This window comes from Actinia tenebrosa, unplaced genomic scaffold (genome assembly GCF_029948245.1).
Source record: "Actinia tenebrosa isolate PJP-AT-01 unplaced genomic scaffold, QUT_ActTen_1.0 PGA_scaffold13__45_contigs__length_12533684, whole genome shotgun sequence".
In the NCBI taxonomy this organism is placed as follows: Eukaryota; Metazoa; Cnidaria; class Anthozoa; order Actiniaria; family Actiniidae; genus Actinia; species Actinia tenebrosa.
The window spans coordinates 6,642,828-6,664,146 of record NW_028292573.1 but is presented as its reverse complement, the minus strand read 5'-3'; the positions used below and the strand labels follow the sequence as shown (position 1 = coordinate 6,664,146).

Here is a 21,319-nt window from a genome sequence, read left to right as displayed (position 1 = left end):
TTTAAACTTAGGTCGTACGAATTGAGCCTTTGGGATTTTCATATTACATCACACCGTAGTGAAATTTTTTTCATCTGAAAAAGGAGTTGATATTCGAAGTTGTCAAACAGATATTAGTAAACCTGCAAAGTTTCATGAAGATTACACATAAACTATTAAAGATATGATTTTTAATATTTTTTTAAAAATAAAATTATTTATAACTGCCAGTATACAATTCTTTGTAAAAGTTGTAAGGTTCAAAAATTTATATTCCTTGGACCATGGATGTGGATGAAACTTCATAATTCTTTGCATTATGGACAATCTTTGTGAAAGTTTACAGTTCTACTAAAATCTAAATGAAAAAGTTGATAGAGTACAAACAGTATAAGTTAGTGTGTAACATAAATACCACTAAATACTGCTAAATTATGCTAATCCTATTGTTTTCTATTGTTTAATTAGCACTATTTACTACTTAATAGTGCAAAGTGTTGCACACTTTTAGTGTTTGTACTCTAGTAATGATAAAAGGGTAAATTATACACTGTGAAAAGATGAAAAAACTTACTGATGTTTCGAACACTAGTCCTTCGTCAGAGTAAAAGAGAAAGTTGACAGCAAACTCTTTTTTTCCGATATAAAAATGTTCAACAAAACCTCAATTTTACCCTTTGCCACACTAAACACGAAACTTATTGGATAACAGCAAAGACTTATCCACTGGATAAGGATTTATCCATCGGATAGCACTATTCACGCTTCGTACAACCAAGCCCTAGGTTTAGTTTAATAACTACAAGTTAAAAACCCAACCTCTTAGTATTTCTTTATAGATAGAAGCCAAATATTTGGTTGTGTTGCTCACGTAATTATGAACATAAGTGAAATTATAAATATTAATGACAGTCAATAACGTGATGAAAGTGTAGTATTGGTCCAGGGCCAAAAATAACCATCATTCTTTTGACAATTTTTCCACCAGAATACTCCATTTTATAGTTCCATTCAGTGACCACGAATAATAGTTCCTAGCCAAGGCTGGAGTTACCGTGCATGATAAACTGTAGTTTTGCTATGCGTGGAAACTCCAGCCTTGGCTAGGAACTATTATTCGTGGTCACTGAATGGAACTGTAAAAAGGAGTATTGGAACTTTTCCAATCGAAAAGTTGAAGGTAGTTTATTTTATTTCGATAGCACGGGGAGTGGTTGCCTAAATCTCCCGAACCAAGGGCTCATTGTATAATGCGCTCGAAGGTGCACACTTAACACTTGCCGGTCATTTTGACCAGTAAGGGTCAGGGAGATACCAGGTATGATTGAGGTATATATAATGTGGTCGTCATTATGACCAGTGATTGGCCAGCAGTTATTTTAAGCCCTAAGGTAAGAGAAAGAGAAATCCGACTTAAATTTAGTTGACTGGAATGGGTTGGTTTGGACTATTTTATGTCATGATGGATGGAGCCCTGTAGGATTGGATTGCATCGTGCGCTGGTGTTTTATGGAGTAGCTTTAGCTTCATTGTGTCTACTCTCTTCGTTGCATCCTCTGAGCTGACTTCAACATTGTAATTGTTGGCCTAAGGAAAGAATATTCAGTCACACTGAGCTGATTAAGTGAAATCTTGATATTATATACTCATGATGCTAATTTTGGTGATGATGACTTATTATGATGATACTGGTGATGATGATGATGGTGATGATGATGATGACTGATGATGATGATTGGTGATGGTGATGATGACTGATGATGATGATTGGTGATGGTGATGATGATGATGACTGATGATGATGATTGGTGATGGTGATGATGATGGTGATGATGACTGATGATGATGATTGGTGATGGTGATGATGATGATGACTGATGATGATGATTGGTGATGATGATGATGACTGATGATGATGATGATGATGATGACTGATGATGATTGGTGATGGTGATGATGATGGTGATGATGACTGATGATGATGATTGGTGATGGTGGTGATGATGACTGATGATGATGATGGTGGTGATGATGACTGATGATGATGATTGGTGATGATGATGCTGACTGATGATGATGATTGGTGATGATGATGGTGATGATGATGACTGATGATGATGATGATGATGGTGATGATGATGATGATGACTGATGATGATGATTGGTGATGCTGATGGTAATGATGACTTATGATGATGATACTGGTGATGATCATGTGATGCTGATGGTGATGACTGTAATAATGATGAATATAGATATATCTAACCACCAATCATTCAAACCAGTGCTCTGTGTATTGACATAATTTCCTATTTATGCTACTAACGTGATTACATATCCACAGCGTAGACAATTAGGTTATCATAAAACAGCAGTGCCCTCATACATACCAGCTGTAGCGTTGCCAGGAAGTAGCGACATATCTCAAATGGTTCCTGGAAGATTTTTAAAGAATATCTTAGCACTGATGATAAATAGTGATAATGATGATGATGAAGATGATGAGTGATGGTGATTATGATAATACTCATTAACGGTAGAGATATGGACGCCTGAAATACCAGTTCAAGTAAGATTCCTTTCCACCCACCATTATTTCCAGCACTAATAGATAAATATTTACCTTATTTTTCATCATTTCAGCAAATGGCATCACTTCTTTTTCTGGACAAAACAAATAAAGGTGTGGAATCCACTGTTAATCCCATTATGATTATTTATTATGATTATGATTATTATTATTAGGTGAAAGGTCAGTGCACTAATTCTTACACCACTCTTTTAAATGTGACTTTGAAAAACGTTTGGGGTGTGTGTGTGTGTGTGTTTGTGTGTGTGTGTGTGTATGTGTGTGTGTGTTTGTGTGTGTGTGTGTATGTGTGTGTTTGTGTGTGTGTGTGTTTGTGTGTGTGTGTGTATGTGTGTGTGTGTGTGTGTGTGTGTGTGTATGTGTGTGTGTGTGTGTGTGTGTGTGTGTGTTTGCCTCTGAAAACAGAGAGTTTGAAAACCACAAACCCCACACAAGCTTTGACTTACCTTGGAACTTCCCCAAGACCTCTGAACCATATTGGTGTATATCAAATGGGCGATGTGTATCCTCTAACTCAAGTGTTGGTAGGATTCTGTTCTCCCATTCCTTGACTCTGCGGCTCAGATCTGTTTCCTTGGCGTAGTGTTGTGCTTCTAAGAGATAACCTTCCTGATGAGGGAATAGTGATGGGGAGCAATCAGTTAATATCATTATCATCACCATCATCATTATCATCACCATCATCATTATCATCACCATCATCATTATCATCACCACCATCATTATCATCAACATCACCACCATCATCATCATCACTATCATCATCATCACCATCACCATCATCATCACCATCATCACCACCACTATCATCATCACCATCATCACCACCACTATCATCATCACCATCATCATCATCACCATCATCATCATCACCACCACTATCATCACCACCATCATTATCATCACCATCATCATCATCACCATCATCACCATCATCATCATCACCACCACTATCATCATCACCATCATCACCACCACCATCATCATCACCATCACCATCATTATCATCTTTATCATCATAACCATCATTGCTATTAATCATCACCATGATGACATTACAAAAAAAAGGAAGTCAAAAGTAGGACAGCTTATTCTGCAGCTTTATCATGATCGCCAAGACCAGGACTCATTAGCAATATCATTCCCTCAAATACATTGAGAATCATATTACACTAGATCACAAACATCTACTACATACCACATATCTACGCACAAGGTCTTCATAGCCTGAAACTAACAGTTCTTCTTGAGGCTCTTCTGGAGCTGATGAAAGTACAACATAATTAGGATTAACAATAAACAACTATAGAACTACGTAGCTTGAGTGTACTAAATTGCTTACAGGTAATTATTCACACACTGACAGATATCTAGTATAGGGAAATGTCAGACCAGACCTTTCCATATCAGACCATGTGTCATTCTTGCTCTTGAGAATAAGATTCTTTGTTTGAGTTGTATCCATATTCATGTGTCTTCTCATGTGCAACCGTTAAACAAAGAAATGATACTCTAGGGAATGACACATGGTCTTGAGAATAAGATTCTTTGTTTGAGTTGTATCCATATTCATGTGTCTTCTCATGTGCAACCGTTAAACAAAGAAATGATACTCTAGGGAATGACACGTGGTCTTGAGAATAAGATTCTTTGTTGGAGTTGTATCCATATTCATGTGTCTTCTCATGTGCAACCGTCAAATACTCTAGGGAATGACACATGGTCTTGAGAATAAGATCCTTTGTTTGAGTTGTATCCGTATCATGTGTCTTCTCATGTGCAACCGTTAAACAAAGAAATGATACTCTAGGGAATGACACATGGTCTTGAGAATAAGATTCTTTGTTTGAGTTGTATCCATATTCATGTGTCTTCTCATGTGCAACTGTTAAACAAAGAAATGATACTCTAGGGAATGACATGTGGTCTTGAGAATAAGATTCGTTCGAGTCGTATCCATATTCATGTGTCTACTCATGTGCAACCATTAAACAAAGAAATGATACGTAAAATGACACATCTGAATATCTAAAATGCAGGGTGTCAAAATAGCGGCCTGCCAATGGCCAAATGACAGGCCAAATTTCAGGTTTGGCAGGCAAAAATAACGATGCACTGCCAAATGAATGATAAAATGGCATGCAAAATTTTAATTGAATGACCTCCTTTTACTGTGCTACTTTACTATGGCAGGCTTTAAAAAATTCTATTTCGAGCCCTGAATATGGGAAAGATTACATGTACACTCAAGTTACTTTAAGGAGGTCTACTAAAATAACATGTAAACCTACCCATTAGTTGATCATTATCAGGCATGTTGTTTTCAGGGACACTAAAATTGTCATCATCATCACCATAGTCATCATTGCCCTCTGGACCTACTGATGATAATAATATCTAATAAATAAATAAACAAACTTGGATAGACAGATGGATGGACGAGTGGATGGGTGGATGGATGGATGGATGGATGGGTGGGTGGATGGATGGGTGGATGAATGGATAGGATGGATGGGTGGGTGGATGGATGGGATGGATGGGTGGGTGGATGGATGGGTGGATGAATGGATGGATGGGTGGATGATGGGATGGATGGATGGGTGGGTGGATGATGGGATGGATGGATGGGTGGATGGATGGGTGGATGGATGAGTGGGTGGGTGGATGGATGGGTGGATTAATGGATGGATGGGAAGGATGGATGGATGGGTGAATGGATGGGTAGATGGACGAATGAATGGATGGATGGATGGTTTAATGGGTGGATGGATGTGATAAACACTGTGGTATATCATGGTACATACCATACACAGGGCCATCTTCTTGTTGTTCAATCTCATTATTTTCTGGTACAACAGCGTCCAAGTCCTCTATTTGTTCTTGAGTCAAATATTCTGCCTAAAAATCAATTTATTTGTAATATATGTAACACATCAGCCACCATCAATGTCATCATCATAACCATCATCAACATTATCACCATGATCATTACCACTATCATCATCACCATCATCATCACCATCATCATCACCATCATCATTACCACTATCATCATCACCATCATCATCACCATCACCATCACCATGATCATTACCACTATCATCACCATCACCATCATTATCATCATCGACATCGATATTGCCATCATCACCATCACCATCATCCTTATCATTATCACCATCACCAACGTCATCATCACCATTACCACCATCATCATCACCATCAACAAGTGTTGTACACATAGAATATTAAATGTAGTAGTGTGTTAACCTACAAGCATTTTCTTTTGTTTCTTTTCCAGTTCCTGTCGTCTTCTGAACTCAACCCAGTAAAGATACTCAAACTCTGCAACCACAACACAAATAATAATAACAATTAATACTTTCCGCTGCGTCATTCTTATCTATAATAGTACACTCAACAAAATTACTCGACTCTGATTGGTCGAGAGGAGTACAATTATAGCGCTAATTGTACTCCGTAGGAGTACCAAATTAAGTCGCTATGGCAACACAGCCAAAACAATGTCAAAACAATTATTTTCTATCATTTTGTACTTAAAAAACATATAAATAAAATTTTAAAGCCGTAAGAACTAATGTTTTTTATGCATTTCAGTTGCACGATGGACTGAAAATCAGCTGCCAAATAGACAAAGATGAACGGCGTCGCTTCGCAGTTTTTACTGAAATTTTGTTGAGTGAACTATAAACAAAAAATCGCATGATCTTCTCGTACAATTTGGAATTAATAGACACTCGTAATGTTTTGAAAGTTCTTTAATTGCACTCACCTAAAGGCTCGTGCAATTACAAGAACTTTCAAAACATTACTCGTGTCTATTAATTTCCAAATTGTACTCGAGATCGTGCGATTTCCTATACTTATTGTATGTGTCGTGCTTCTACTAACACTTCTCTTGTGTTCTGCCAACCCCCGCTTGCTTTATAACAGCACACAGCGCGCACGTTTTCTATTTCTTCATTATTAATTAAACATTAAAAAAATAGAATATTTAAATAGGGCTTATTTTACCTTTATAGACTGGAGCCTTGAGAGGATTTTTTGGAAATTTAGAGGCATGTGAATGAACTGTAAATAATAATAAATAAAATAACAATCCTAGGTCTGGTTAAATGTTACTAGCAGGTAAGGTTTAACACAAGGGAGTTTTAATCTATTAGCACAGGGGCGGGGGGCAAAATCACATGGAAAGCTTTACAAACATAACCCAACCCCCTCCCCCCTCCATGGTAGAGACAACGCTGTGATTCATGGGAAACACTGGTGGCATGCGCTGCTAATGCGCTGCCTCTCACCAATATGGCCTAAGTTCATGTCCTGCCGATCTGGATGTCGTATGTGAGTAGAGTTGTTTGTTGGTTCTCTCCTGTGCTTCGAGGGTTTTTCTCTGGTTGCTCCGGTTTTCCTCCCTCCTCAAAAATCAACTTCTAAATTCTAATTCGATCTTTGGGCTTTCACTTAGTTTGGAGCCTAGCTCTGTTGTGATTGTCCCACACTGTGAAAGCTCTGTAGATTTTAGATCTTAGACATAACCCCCCCTTCATCACCTTGCATTAGTTCTCAACGCTCCTCAATACGTAATGACTCCCCGCCCCCAACCACTTTCTCAAAATAACGTAACCCCCTATACTTTTAATTTTGGCAACTCCCCCCCATCGCCCCGCCCACATGCACTAATAAATAAAAGCCCCCTAAATGCTTAATGGGGCTTAGACCTAGTACATTGAGCGGTGTCTAATCCAGCGATCAACCCACTTTTATGCACACACAGCAAAAAAGAACAAAAATGCGAAAAGAGACTTGTAAAAAAAATTGTAACGATTAACCTTTTTAAAAAGCTTTCTTTTTGTGCGCTCCTGCAGCATAAAATATTTTTGAATGATTTTGCATGAAATTCCATGGACCTTCACTGGAACACATGAATATTCTATAAAACTGAAGCTAACCATGAGCAACAGAGAATTCATAACTGGGATATTCTGGAGTATTTTTGCCGATAGAATTATCACAATGACTGCCATACTTACAAGCCATTGTACAAAACTCTTGTAGCGGTATCAGAACTGGCTTCTTTTCTGTCGTTTCATTTCTTTTTCTTTTCTTCTTGTTATCTTTTTTGCTCATTTCCATTAATGATGCAGGAAGCTTGAACGGCCTCCCTAAAACAGGATGAGACTGATTCAGCTGATTGATACCAAGCAGTAGAATACTCTCTGGTTGATGGCATATGACGGGCAGTGTTTGCCTGTCATTGTAGGCTGGCAATAAGATTCATGAGATTCATTCAGCTGATTGATACCAAGCTATAGAATACTCTCTGCTTGATAGCACATGACGGGCAGTGTTTGCATGTCATTGTAGGCTGGTAATGAGATTCATGAGATTCATTCAGCTGATTGATACCAAGCAGTAGAATACTCTGGTCGATAGCACATGACGTGCAGTGTTTGCATGTCATTGTAGGCTGGTAATGAGATTCATGAGATACATTCAACTGATTGATACCAAGCAATAGAATACTCTCTGGTTGATAGCACATGACGTGTAGTGTTTGCCTGTCATTGTAGGCTGGTAATGAGATTCATGAGATACATTCAACTGATTGATACCAAGCAGTAGAATACTGTATGGTTAATAGCACATGAGCAGCAATTCCTTTTAGTTGCACCAGTTTCTTACCCTTTCTAAATGGTTTTTCATCATGTTTTCCAGGGTTGTGAGGATCTAGCAGCTCCCATGAATCCTGAACCTAAATGATAACACTTCTTGTTAAAAATATCCTTTACAATCATAAAAGGACGTTTGCATGATGGCGTCAGTGGCCTCTACTAGCAGACTCCCTTGAACACTTTCTAGTGTACAGTGAATTAGAACCAATTGTCTTAATATTCTCATGAGCAAATAAGAATTTGAATAAGTAAGAAAATTCGCAAAGCATTTTAGTAGTGGGAGTCAAATGATGCATCATGAAAAAAAAGACAAACACACAAGAGACCATTTGTGTCTTTCATTTGATAAATGTTCTGGTTGAGTAATAGCAACTATTAGTCACTAAATAGATACTATTAGTTAGTATTTAGTTTGATTTTATTTCACGGTTTAATTGCATCCACTCTATTCTTATATATTTTTCTATATTTGGGAAGCACGGGTGGCATAGTGGTATGAGCAAGTTCGAGTCCCACCGGGTTTGGTGTTGTATATGAGTAGAGTCGTTTGTTGGTTCTCTCCTGTGTAGTATGTGAGTAGAGTTGTTTGTTGGTTCTCTCCTGTGTAGTATGTGAGTAGAGTTGTTTGTTGGTTCTCTCCTGTGTAGTATGTGAGTAGAGTTGTTTGTTGGTTCTCTCCTGTGTAGTATGTGAGTAGAGTTGTTTGTTGGTTCTCTCCTGTGTAGTATGTGAGTAGAGTTGTTTGTTGGTTCTCTCCTATGCTTCGCCGGTTTTCCTCCCTCCGCAAAAATCAACTTCTAAATCGATCATGGAATGAGGGCCACAGGTTTGTTAGCCACTGGCTATTAAGTGCTACCCTCGTGAATAAAGGACTTTTTTTAAATTTAAGTCAATTGCCAATTTGACATTAAAAACACTCGTAATATGAAGCATAACAAACCTGCAGTTTCTGTGGTTGATATTGTTGCTGCTGTTGTTTGTCTCTTCTTCTAAGTTCCATTCTTGATGGTTCCTGTTCTCCCTAAAACACCAACAAAAGAGATTAATTCTGTTAAAAATGGGAAAAAAATAAAAAAATTTAAAACAAAAAAATATTTCAAAATATATTTGATGTCAGGATACAAAAAAAAAAAGATTGTTAAATAGTTACCTGATCGATTGCTTCGCACACATCTTGTTGATACATTTCCTCAGCACCGCCGCCAGCATCACCATCATCATAGCCATCATCACCATCATTATACATGTTTGTATCAGGAACAGGAAACTGATTATCTGTTGCTTTGAAATAGAAAACTTCATTAATAATGGGGTTCTCATATAGTGCATTATCACATGTCTCAATGCGCTTGACATTGCAGTGGAGGACTTTACGGGCTGCATATTAAGGCACTATTAGCAGCCGTGCAGCTTGCAATCATGAGTGATTTATTAGTACATTAGTGTTATGCCTCCAAATTGGGATAGGCTGTTGAACCGGGAGACAATCCCCTACTCTTACACGAATAGTTCAACATGTCCCCCATTTACTGTAGGTTAGGAAGGGTTGGGAGACAGGGCCTACATCATTAGAAGCAATGTACTGTTTGGACATGTACCTGCATCCTTCTGCTGCTGCTACAGTACTACTACTACTGTTAATGCTGTTATTCATTATTTATTTATTAGCTTTTCCCATGAGGGCAGGAAAACCACAACACCTTTTTCCCCATGGACCCTTTTCAAGTCCCAAATTACTACTGTATTTCTTGATTACAGACTCATTTGCTCAGGCTAAGCCTTCAAATTTCGTGAAGAATATTCATGTGTTCCAGTCAAGGTCTGTCAAGTTTCAAAGTGCTTGTATTGTTGAAGTTGTGCATTCTTTACTTTACCATTGGTATTTGCAAGTAATTAGACACTGATTCGAGGCTAAGCCTGTACAAATGAGTCTGTAATCAAGAAACACAGCGGTAATTTGGAATTCGAAAAGGGTCTATTACAGTGTTATTACTACTATGCTACTGTTATTGCTACTACTACTGCTGCTACTTCTATTAATGCTAGTGCATACTATATATCTTGGAACTTGGTGAGAAATTGCACAAACTATTAAGTTCGATCAGTAGACCTCGGTAGACCATAGGCCTACAAAACTTTGCACAAATTTGTACGATTTCGTTAGTTAACTTTTTCAAGGTATGCACTACATCTACTTCTAGTGATGCTACTGCTGCTAATGCTACTTCTGTTAATACTGCACCTAATAATAATAATAATAATAATAATAATAATAATAATGATAATATGATCCAGATACCTGGTTCTTCTAATGGTTGGTGATCCTGTTGATTCTCGCAGGTCCCTTTTATGGGAAACGAATCAAAAATAAAAAATTAATTTAAAAAAAATTCTGCTGCCTTCTGATGCAAAGTCCAGTTACTAAAGAGATGAGAGGAGAGTAGACTAGCACTACACCACTTTCATTATATCACATTAATATATAATCATTAATGATTCCATGAAATCTCATGAGAGTTGGTAGCTCAGTGGTTAGAGCATGGCACCAGGATCGCCAGGGCACGGGTTCAAATCCCGTTCAAAATTCAGAATTTTTTCTGAATAACCAATCAGCATGTGAGAAATTTGTAAGTTATTATAAAAAATTATACATTAAACAAAATATTAATTGGCTGCTTGGAGATACAGATTTTGTCTTCTCGTGTTAAGAATGTCTTACTTTTTCGCTGTGCTCACTTGAAGATATCACCTCGACATTCAAAGATAAAATCTCCGCCCGACAATGCAATATCCTCTATTTCTCTGACCAGCTATGTAATATCCTTTATATACCTTGTTGTAGTATACCACATGTAGGTTGCGGTGTTGATGTAGGAAGTCTTCTGAATGAGCTGTCAGCCAATGTTAGATTGCCAAGATCAAGTAACAACGCACCAGAAGAGTGAACTGTGCATGTATTCATCTGTTGAGAACACAGTAAACAAAAATTATCAACACTATTATCACCTATTATCTTTCAATTCACAGTTGCACTAGTTCCTTGGTATACTGCAGGGATCAGCTCTATTCGGTAAATTACACCCAAGGTAAAATTTATAGTTTACATATATGGCCAAACAAAAAAATTAAAGTGTTTCCTGTTGCATGAGAAAAAATAATTGGGGTCAGTAGGTCGGATTTTGCTTTACTGACAAACATTAGAAATGAGCTTACTGGGAACCCTGTGGCAAAAATTGGCAAGAAAATTAGGGTTGGTCGCACAACAGGAAACACTTATTTTTTTCTTTGGCCTATTCTCATATACTATTATAACCATTGGCACTGTTCTTGCTGGTAGAGCAGTTTTCGTATGACTGCGAAAAGCTCAGTGCCGTAAGCATGACATGCCGTGACTGTGATACTTTCTAGAATTTTAATTGGCTGATTTTTTTCACATGCAATATGATTGGTCTAAAAGTGCCATGATCTTGGCATGGCTTGGTTTATGCCGTGTCCCAGGTATTTGATTGGATGGAGAGTAAATTCTCATGCATTGTGGTTTGTCTGGCGTATCCCTTGCTGTGTCACGACCGTGTTCGTGATGTGAATTTTTACCAGTCATACAAAAACTGCACTATATAGTACAGATTACTAACCTTGAAGTCGTTTCTACTACCCAGCACTTCACCTGTGTCACTAAGAATTCAATAAAAAACATTATTACTCCCTTGCGTCAAATCTAGGTAAGATGTGACTAAGTATACTACTGAAGAAATGGAAAATGCATGCGCATGCTATGTGCAGTTATAAAGCATGCTGGGGTTGGCAAAACACGAGAGCAGTGTTAGGAAAAGCACAAAATGTAGCAAGTTTTTTATTATTATTATTATAGCTTTACAACTACAGTACTTATTTAAGGACAAATTAAGGAAAACACTAGTTGATGAAAGAACAACGGGACAAGAGTCCCATATAAAATTCCTCCAAAATAAACGTTAGGATTAATTGTTATTTTGGATAGGAATGAAAATGCTCGCGCGTGCTGTGTGCTCTCATAAAGCATGCACTCCCAACCTATCAGAACGCAAGAGTACTAACAGTTATTTTGCAATAATGTATCCTACCTAAGTAACATATCTTGCCTGTCCCTCTCCCCCAGGGGAATTAAAGCTAGAGGTGTTCTTGGAATGATTTGAGATGCCTGAAACATCAACAAGACATTTAGTAATGAGCAAGTTGAAAATAATAATTGGCTAAAATAACATAATTAGAGTCTTTCTAAAAATGGTAAAATTTTAATATGAGATGATGCTCATAAAAGAAAAATCGCCGTCACTCAACACCCAATGTGACTCTATTAAGACCAAGTTATTTACGTGATCTACTGATCCGTAAAACATTTACTGTTAACTAGACTGTTTCATAATGGTAATTGAACTGAGTGGAGTGCAATTTGGTCTGAAATCAAAAGCATGATAACAAAATCGCAAGTTTGATTTCAGACCAAAATTGCATGACACGAAGTTCAATTACCACTTAACCATATCCTTTTTGTAATCATACACAAGAAAAAGACACAATAAAGAGTGCAGAATAATCAATTTAATGTAGTAGAAGAACTAAATGCGAACTAACAAAAACACTAAAAAAAACGTTTTTTGTTGATTTTTTTTGTTTTATTTTGTTTTATTTTATTGTATAAAAAATTGTTGCTTTTTTTGTATTTAATGTTAAATCATTCTTCCATCACTTTACTAGATAATGACATCGGACAGTGTCCAAACATTGTAATCTTCTAGCGTTCATATCTATAATGCAATCCTAAAACTTTTTGCAACTTGAACACTGAATGCAATTTACAACAGCGGAGCCAGTTGTGAGTTGAGTTTGTTTGCTGTCTTGCTCTCTCCCTTGGCACATTCCTGGTTTTCCCCTTTTCTATCCCTCCGTAAAAACATATAAATGTGAGATGAGCACTGTATGTCAACATAGAATATAGTTCTAGTGCATGTGGAGGGAACCTCGTGGAAGAGCCCCTCAAAGGGAGTGGTGGTCGTAAAATATAAATTTAGAAAATTAGAGGTGGTACTAATATTTTAAAAAGTTGATGATGGTGAAATTGATGAATAGTCCCCTTCACGGTTCCCTGCGCCATCTTGAAAGGTAGCCATGCCTTTGCATCGAAGTGAGACAAACGGTGAGCTTGCAATGATAGAGACATTTTTTAACACCTTGGACATTCACAGGTCTCTATCATTGCAAGCTCACTGTTCGTCTCGCTACGATGCAAAGGCATGGCTACCTTTGAAGATGGCGCAGGGAACCGTGAAGGAGACTATTACCTCATTCTTGATGTTGTAGTCGTCATCTTTTAAATCGATGTTTTTAGATTCTTGAATATCGTCTAAAGATAAAAACTGAAAAAACAACCAGAAAAAAATTTGTTAAGAAGAAAACAACTTGCAAGCAATAGTAGTGTGTGCTGCTAACACTGGTTTCTTACGGCCATAAAGCTTTTCGATTTGGCTCATTTGCATCCAATTTGAGGGACTATGAAGTGAAGGATAGCAAGCCATCATAATATATCCATCAAATTAGCAGCCTCTTACCCTTTAGTCAAGAGTTTGATTCTATAAATCTAAGAAAATACATCTACATTTTATGGAGTTGATAAAATCGGTAAGATATCACATCAACTATAAAACAAATTAGCTACATATAAATATAAAAAACACTAAAAATATATAAAATAAAAAAAGCCCCGAATAATTAGTTTTGCATAAAGCTAAAATATAAATATCTGCAAATCACAAAATAATGATAAATAATACAAAAAAAAAAAATTCAATATTATAAGATCCTCATACTACCTATTTTAGGTAGGTCTCTAATTCAGACTTAAATAGAGCTAGTGTAGCCTGCCGTAGAAGATAAAGGTGCATGATAAAAGGAGGTCATTCCAGTAAATTTTGCATGCCATTTTATTATTCATATGGCAGTGCATCAATATTTTCTCCTGCTAAACCTGAAATTTGGTCTGTTATTTGACCATTGGCAGGCTGTTATTTCAAGCCCTGGAACTTAGCAATATTATTTAAGCCATGAATAATCTAATTCATGGAGAAAAGATGAATCATAGTAATTGACCATTAAGAGTTTTGCAATTCTGATATAAAATCCCTTCAGAATCATCTTCAGCTTAGGTTGTAATTCTGGTACAACATGGTACTTAGTTGTAAACATTTCTAAGAGTAAAGATGGTTATGGGTTTCTCATGTCGTTGAGGGATTTTCTCTGAAAAATCCATACAATTTTTCTAGGGAATGGATATAATAATAGTATAACATTATAATGTATAATGTATGTAATATATACAGTATGAATGGCCGTGTTGTATCCGATATACAAACTCAAGGCATAGCCGAGAGTTTGTATATTGGATACAACACTGACACGAATACTGTAGATTACAAACATCTAGGTTAGTTCCTTTGTGTTTCGCTAAAATTTTCAAATAAAAGTGAATCTGGCCAAGAAAATCCATCTTAAAGTTTATGCAAATGAACAGGATTCTGTATCTGATTTACAGAACTCTTCACGGTCATGATTTCTGTTGTGTTTTCCACATGAATTATTAATGAGTTTAATAAAATCTATACGGAACATGAAAGCCTAAAGACTACCACTATAACATCATATCAAGAATAGACTGACTCTAATCTTTCAAGTACCTCTTCTTCTCCACCCAAAGTTACATCATTATCTGGACCCCTATCCTCTACCGATACGGCTTGCTGAAGTCGCCTATAATAATGGATCAAGTTAAAAGTTCAAGATATCTTGTACATATATGTAACATATTTGGAGTATCAAAGGAGAGGTGGGGGAATGAATAGAGTACCTCCATATCAGTGAGAGGGCAACGTTTCTGCTTATAACATGTAACACAGAACAAATGGCATTAAATACAAACTTGAATATTTTATAAGGATTCGTATGGGAAAATGTGCTAGATGGCAAGCTTGGCACTGTATGATATTTGACCTAGTTTAAAAGTATAGTAAGTCCATTGCATTTTAATAAATTATTTGGTCTAACACTTACTTTTTACTGGCAATTAAGTCCAAAGTTTGGTAGACTAACGTATATAGATATTCAACCTGTATAAAATAAACAATATGCATTATAGCCATACTGTAATGTACATGCTAATAGACAATTTCCAAGATGTGCAAGCATTGTCAAAATTATAGTGTACACAGTTAGTTGCACAAATTCCAAAATCATCATCTTCATCATCACCACAATCATCCCTGGCGTAGGCAATCGATGAAATCAATCATCGAAAACCCAATCGATGACTCGATAGCAATCATTATAATTAGTCAAATTAGTTGATTGATATCGATGAATATTGGACAATCGATGACAAATCGATAGGTCACAAGACAGAATGCCAATTGATGAATATCATCATTGATCGATCATCGATCAATGTAATATTTTGTTATTAGATTAGATAGAAGGTCACAGATGTTCGTGGCATCAACTGGTCATCGATTTACGATGCTAATCGATTATCCAGTATCGATTTTCATCGAATGGCATCGATAGCTATCGATCATCGACTGCCTACGCCGGGAATCATCATCATCACAACAACCTATGTCTTCATGATTCGCTACCTTTTTGCTGTAAATACAAGCTGATCCTTGAATTAAAAGTGCCGCTTCAGCAAAATTCATCGTAGTTTTACCTCCATCGAAGGATATTTGAATCTTTTCGATCTGTCCAAAAAATAACACAAAAACCGGTCAAACTTTCTCTCAAATAACGTCTGGCATCTAAGCAAAGTTTACACTAATTTCTGAGCAGCAAATAAAGCAGCTTAAGAATCCAAAGGCCGATTTAGTATATGTACTTTGATTAGACAGAGATCAAGGTGTTTTTGTGGCGATCAAAGCAAAAATAAAATATTTTTTTCGTCGTATCTTCTTACCTCATTCAAATATTCTTCAAGTTGAGCTGCCACATCAATGTCCCAATTTTTCGTTAAATCTCTAATTGGCTGAAGTAAAAAATTGTATTTCGACAACATGTCGTTCCCTAGGCTGTTAATAGTCTGTGTAGGCATGTTGATGGGGCTTTTTTATGGCTTTTTTTAAAGCTTTTTTAAAGACATTCTTTGTTGATGTTAGTTGTTTTTCTCGTTCGATCTTCCCGCCTTTTTTGTTAGTCATTACGCATGTCACTCATGCCCCTTCCGCTGACCATCTTTTTACGGGTGCGTGGTGGATTATGGGATATATCGACGAGACGACAGTGTTTGGAAAGATTACAACGAATATGGAAACAAACAAAAAAATGAAATATCCTAATCGAATCAAGAGAGTCTATCTTTGTAAAGAAACTAGACATTTTTTGTTAATATTCTATTATTTTCAAGTCGAAAAAGGAAAAGGAAAAGCTTACATGATATTTGGGCCACCCATCCAAGTACTAACCTCCCTCAGACGGGCTTGACTCAGTTGGAAGCCCAAGTTTTTTCCACTGGACCACGGTTCCAGGTAAATCAGCATAACAATAGCCGCGAAAACAATGCACCGAATAGACTAGACTTTTGAACATTGTACTATCAACCGATTCCGTGCGTGGCAGAGATGCAAGGGATTAGCCGATATGGTCTGGGGGCCGGCTGGTCTCTCCCCTGATGCTTCGGCTAGAACATTTTCTTGCGTAATTCGTACACCCAAGGGCAGAAGGATTTAATCGCCGTCAGGTCCGAAGTCCATACGACGCCTCAGCTCTGCGGATGTCTCGGGGGTATGGCAAAGTAGAATCGATTTTTTCTTTGTTTGTTGTTTGGTTTGTGTTGGTAGAGGGTTCTTTAGTTGGGGGGAGGGAGGGGGAGGGAGGGAGGGAGGGCGGGAGGAGGGAGGGAGGAGGAGGGAGGAGGGAGGGAAGGGAGAAGGGAAGGAACGGAAGGGGGAGGGAGGGGGGGAGGGAGCTTTGCTGCTGGTTCTTTCGGGAGGGCTTTTTCTTCTTTTGTATGCTCCATCTTCCTTCCTCCTTCCTTCCTTCCTTCTTCCTTCCTTCCTTCCTTCCTTCCTTCCTTCCTTAAAACGGGATAAACTCAAAAAATAACCACACAGAGCGAAAAAGGTGCTATTTCTCAATGATCGAGTAAAAGTTCGAGGCTATATTACACGTTTCAATGACGTTATTGAAATTTTTGAAGAATCCCTATACATTTCCTTATAACATGACAGCACAGAAACCAAGCTTGGGCTACCTGTGATCACTCTTGAATTTCCGAATCGGATTTCCCGGAAGCTCACCCTGGTCCCAGAGGCTCGACGATTTTTCTCCACGTATATTTTGAGCCACGAAGCGGGAAGTCATGAGATGCGAAGCAGCGAGACCGCGAATTCGTCGGATCTCCCTCGCCCTCTGGGACCAGGGTACCGGAAGTTCAACCTTCAGATATTTGTCGTGACAATACTCTCCCTAGTCTCTCTCAATCACCTGGACTGCGAGTATCCACATCTAGCCGGTGACTGCCTTTATCAGCTTCATATGAATACTAAATGAAAAGTTTCTGCCAGAAGAAATTATCAGAAGGAAGAATAGAAAATTGAGTTAAATAGGACCTTTAGGGACTTGGGAATGAAAAGACTTTTCAGGCCGAAAAAAACAACAACAACAACAACAGACGAACAAGGCAAAAGACTCAGCTGTGTGAGTGTCAATGAGGTAAATTCACGTTAAAACTTCAAGAATATTATGCCAGAGTCTTTAAATTATCGTTATCATTGAGATAAAACATGCCAGGGATAATTGCCAAAGTAGCTTCTGTCTGTGAAGTTGCTTGAGCCGGAGAACTCAGATTCTCTCGAAGATTGTATAAAACAAAAGCGAACAGCTCGCGTTCAAGGAGAATCGTTCATACAAGTCTTTATTGAAAAATTTGAATGAACTTTAATTTTCTCAGCTATAAATTCGTTTTTACAATAATTTCGGCCATAACTTCTTCACTTGTAGTCTTTTGTTGCTTATATATGTTTTGTGTTTAAGCTTTTTTTTAAAAAAACGCTAGTGTTCTTTACCCGGAGTTGAACTGTATTCAATGTTTTAACTTTTGATAATTTGTTTTTACACTTAAAATAACTTTTTCTTTCGACTACATAGACTTTCGATATTGTATCTCATTTTTTAAATTAATAAGTCCTTGTTGAGAACTCAAACAAAACAAAAAAACCAATTTCAAATGACTGAATACAAAGGTACGAGTACATGTTATAATGAAATACGAGGAACAGCACAGATTTTGATCGGTCTGAATTATCGAGTTTTTGCCAGTGAATTGTCTCAATTACTCTTCAAGAGTAATGGAGAAAAGCCAAATTATCCCTATAGTTTAAGAGAGAATTCTTTTCGTATTCAAGCAGTGAGCACCAAAAACTATTGAAGAAAGGCTGTATTGGTATTCAGAAAGTTTTTAAAACTTGTTTGGAAGTGGAGATGACCAATTGAAGTGGAATCAAAGTGTTAACCCAAAGCAAAAGTTTTGTTCGAAAATGAGTTTAGGCCTTCATTTTCTTATTTCCCCTAATATATTTTCTATAAAAAAGCCTAACAAAGCAACATCCTTACACAAATGCAACAAAGCATCTTTGTACGATTGAAAATACCGCTCCAAACAGGCATGGAACACCGCGCCAAACGTTTTGATATAAACCTGGATAAGTTATATATAAGGTGACTGCTTACTACTTTTCGGAAGAATTTTAAACTTTTTTAAAACTTCGATTTTCCGAATTGAAATTTAATGCTGATTCCAAATCTGGAAAGAAAAATTGGTGTCCCGAGCTTGTTTTCGAGATAATCAGCATTTAATGGAAGTCTACGCGCAAGCTTTTTGAGCAAAACCTGCGCCACCGGAAGTAATTAGAAAAACAAAAGATTCATAAGATAATACAGTTATTTGCAGACTATATGATTGCATGAATGATGGTTACTAGTCAATCATTCTACAATAATACGTGGCTATTTTCGACAAAAAGGCAACGAAGCGCATTGATTTTTCATATTTTGTAGTTTCAGTGCTCTTAAAAAATCCCATAAAGTCGATCGAAAATGCCTTCAAAAATCTATTTTTTCTTGTGTAAGAAAAATTAACTTTTTCTAAAATGTTGATATAACCTAGATTTTTAGGAGTTTTTTTAAATGAGCTATTAAAAAATAGAGCGTTCCGTGCATAATTTGAGGGTTTTGCCCTGTTGAAGCTCAAAACGCGTATGGTTCTTCAATGAAATCTTGTAGATTTTTTAGCGGTTTTTGAGCGCGCGCACTTCGTGGGCTCCAATCGAACGTTCAAAAGTAGGCCACCTTAACAGAACATTTTGAAGCATTTTTTCTTCATTTTATTTTGATAGAGAATTTTTTGGACAAATGTTTGAATGATTACTGTAAGTGGATTATGGGAGTCAGGGTTTGGTAATAGGACGGGTCGTGATGTAAATAATTGGAGGTTTTCAACCATTCCCAACAGGATGAAAAGACAAAGACATGGATGGTGGCCATGCTGGTGGACAGGTATGACGTAATGATGTACCAGATAACGTAACGTGAAATCGATGTATACGAGTACTGTGCTTATTTATTAATGAATTTTACAATAATGATAATAGTAATAATAATAATAATAATAACGACAACAATAATAATAATAATAATAATAATAATAATAATAATAAGTCACATGTACTATGTCAAGTCAACGTTCTCCAACCCCCCCCCCCCCCCACCCCCTTCACGAAGGAGGTTTTATATATGTGTGGAATATGTGAATATAGATATTATGCACATACATAAACATACGTATATACTCGTAACGTATTTGGATCTAAGTTGATGTGCAACTTTGTACAAAACGCCAAAAAAAATATGTCTGTCTGTCTATCTGATATTGCTGGTTTTCAATCATTTTCAAGAGAATGTAATAAAAGACACGGCGGTCATGTTGGAGGATATAACAAAAGAGACCAATGACGAATCTTTTGTTAAATTCATCCAACATGGCGGCCGTGAAAACCATCAATGCATCAATCCTCATTTGCATAAATTTTAACCTAGATTTTCTCTATTAAACTTGGTTCATTTTGTAAATCGACTTATCCACTGGATAAGGATTTATTCATCGGAAAACACTATCCACCTTTCGTACAACTGAGTCCAGAACGCTAATAAATCTATAACAGTTATTCTATATCATTTTTTAAAGTGGCAAATATTTACTATGATCATGGATGAAGTGAAATACCGTAAATCCTCCATTTAGCCCCCCTCTCAAATAAGCCCCCCCTCTCTAATAAGCCCCCCCCCCCCTTTTAAAGGAAGAAATTTGTTAAGCACCCCTCTCTTTTTAGCCCCCCCCCACTTTCACAGCTAAAGAATCACGTGTACTGATTAAAGGTGAACATTTCTTTTTAGCTTGCTTTGTTAATGTTACCGTGTTTTAGTTTTGTTATTCACAATAATCATAAATTATACTTGAGAGACTAACACAGGTGAATCAAATAATAAAAATGCCATGTACATCACTACAGATTATGCGAGACGGTCAATAGTAATGCTTCCGTTTAATCCTTAGTTACAATCATATTACATAATGAGTTTCGACTAAATCAATAAGCCCCCTCTCTCAATTAAGCCCCCCCCCCTCTCCAATAAGCCCTCCCTCAAACGTGCCTGAAATAAATAAGCCCCCCGGGGGGCTAAAAAGAGGAATTACGGTAGTTCTAAAATTTGTTGAATTCTCGATGTCAAGCTAGAAACCTCAAGGAAAGAAGATCTATTCAAGCTGAATAAAACGTATCATTGAATGAGGTGTGGGATATATTTTGATTCGGAAAATTTTGCATACGCGGTTTTTTCAGATAACGTCTTTTTCGTTGTGAGGCATATAGAGATACCATATTTGAAGTTTATTAGGTTAGAAAGGTCAAGTATTGATTGTATTTTGTACACGAGTTCGGTGATTTATCTCAATTTCAGAGTCGTCAAATAAGCATATTTG

The 21,319-nt window shown here is 37.1% G+C and overlaps 1 protein-coding gene across 2 annotated transcripts; it reads right to left on the bottom strand.

Moving 5' to 3' along the window:
• Positions 1-523: 523 nt before the first annotated feature.
• On the bottom strand, positions 524-16,456 carry LOC148911693 (condensin-2 complex subunit H2-like). Of its 2 annotated transcripts, none has more exons than XM_089028629.1 (22): positions 16,241-16,456; positions 15,927-16,028; positions 15,346-15,401; positions 14,973-15,045; positions 13,584-13,658; positions 12,366-12,442; positions 11,898-11,937; positions 11,095-11,224; positions 10,562-10,606; positions 9,413-9,543; positions 9,203-9,283; positions 8,273-8,342; positions 7,621-7,752; positions 6,605-6,661; positions 5,844-5,914; positions 5,374-5,467; positions 4,861-4,950; positions 3,768-3,832; positions 3,016-3,178; positions 2,603-2,643; positions 2,370-2,414; positions 524-1,566 (listed from the first exon to the last, which is right to left on the bottom strand). In XM_089028629.1, the coding sequence occupies exons 1-22, from the start codon at positions 16,373-16,375 to the stop codon at positions 1,432-1,434; spliced, it is 1,908 nt and encodes a 635-aa protein (XP_088884755.1). In that variant the 5' UTR covers positions 16,376-16,456; the 3' UTR covers positions 524-1,431. The 2 variants fall into 2 exon arrangements, with proteins under 2 accessions (XP_088884755.1, XP_088884757.1); XM_089028631.1 differs by having other exon boundaries at positions 4,861-4,947.
• Between the last annotated feature and the right edge of the window lie 4,863 nt (positions 16,457-21,319).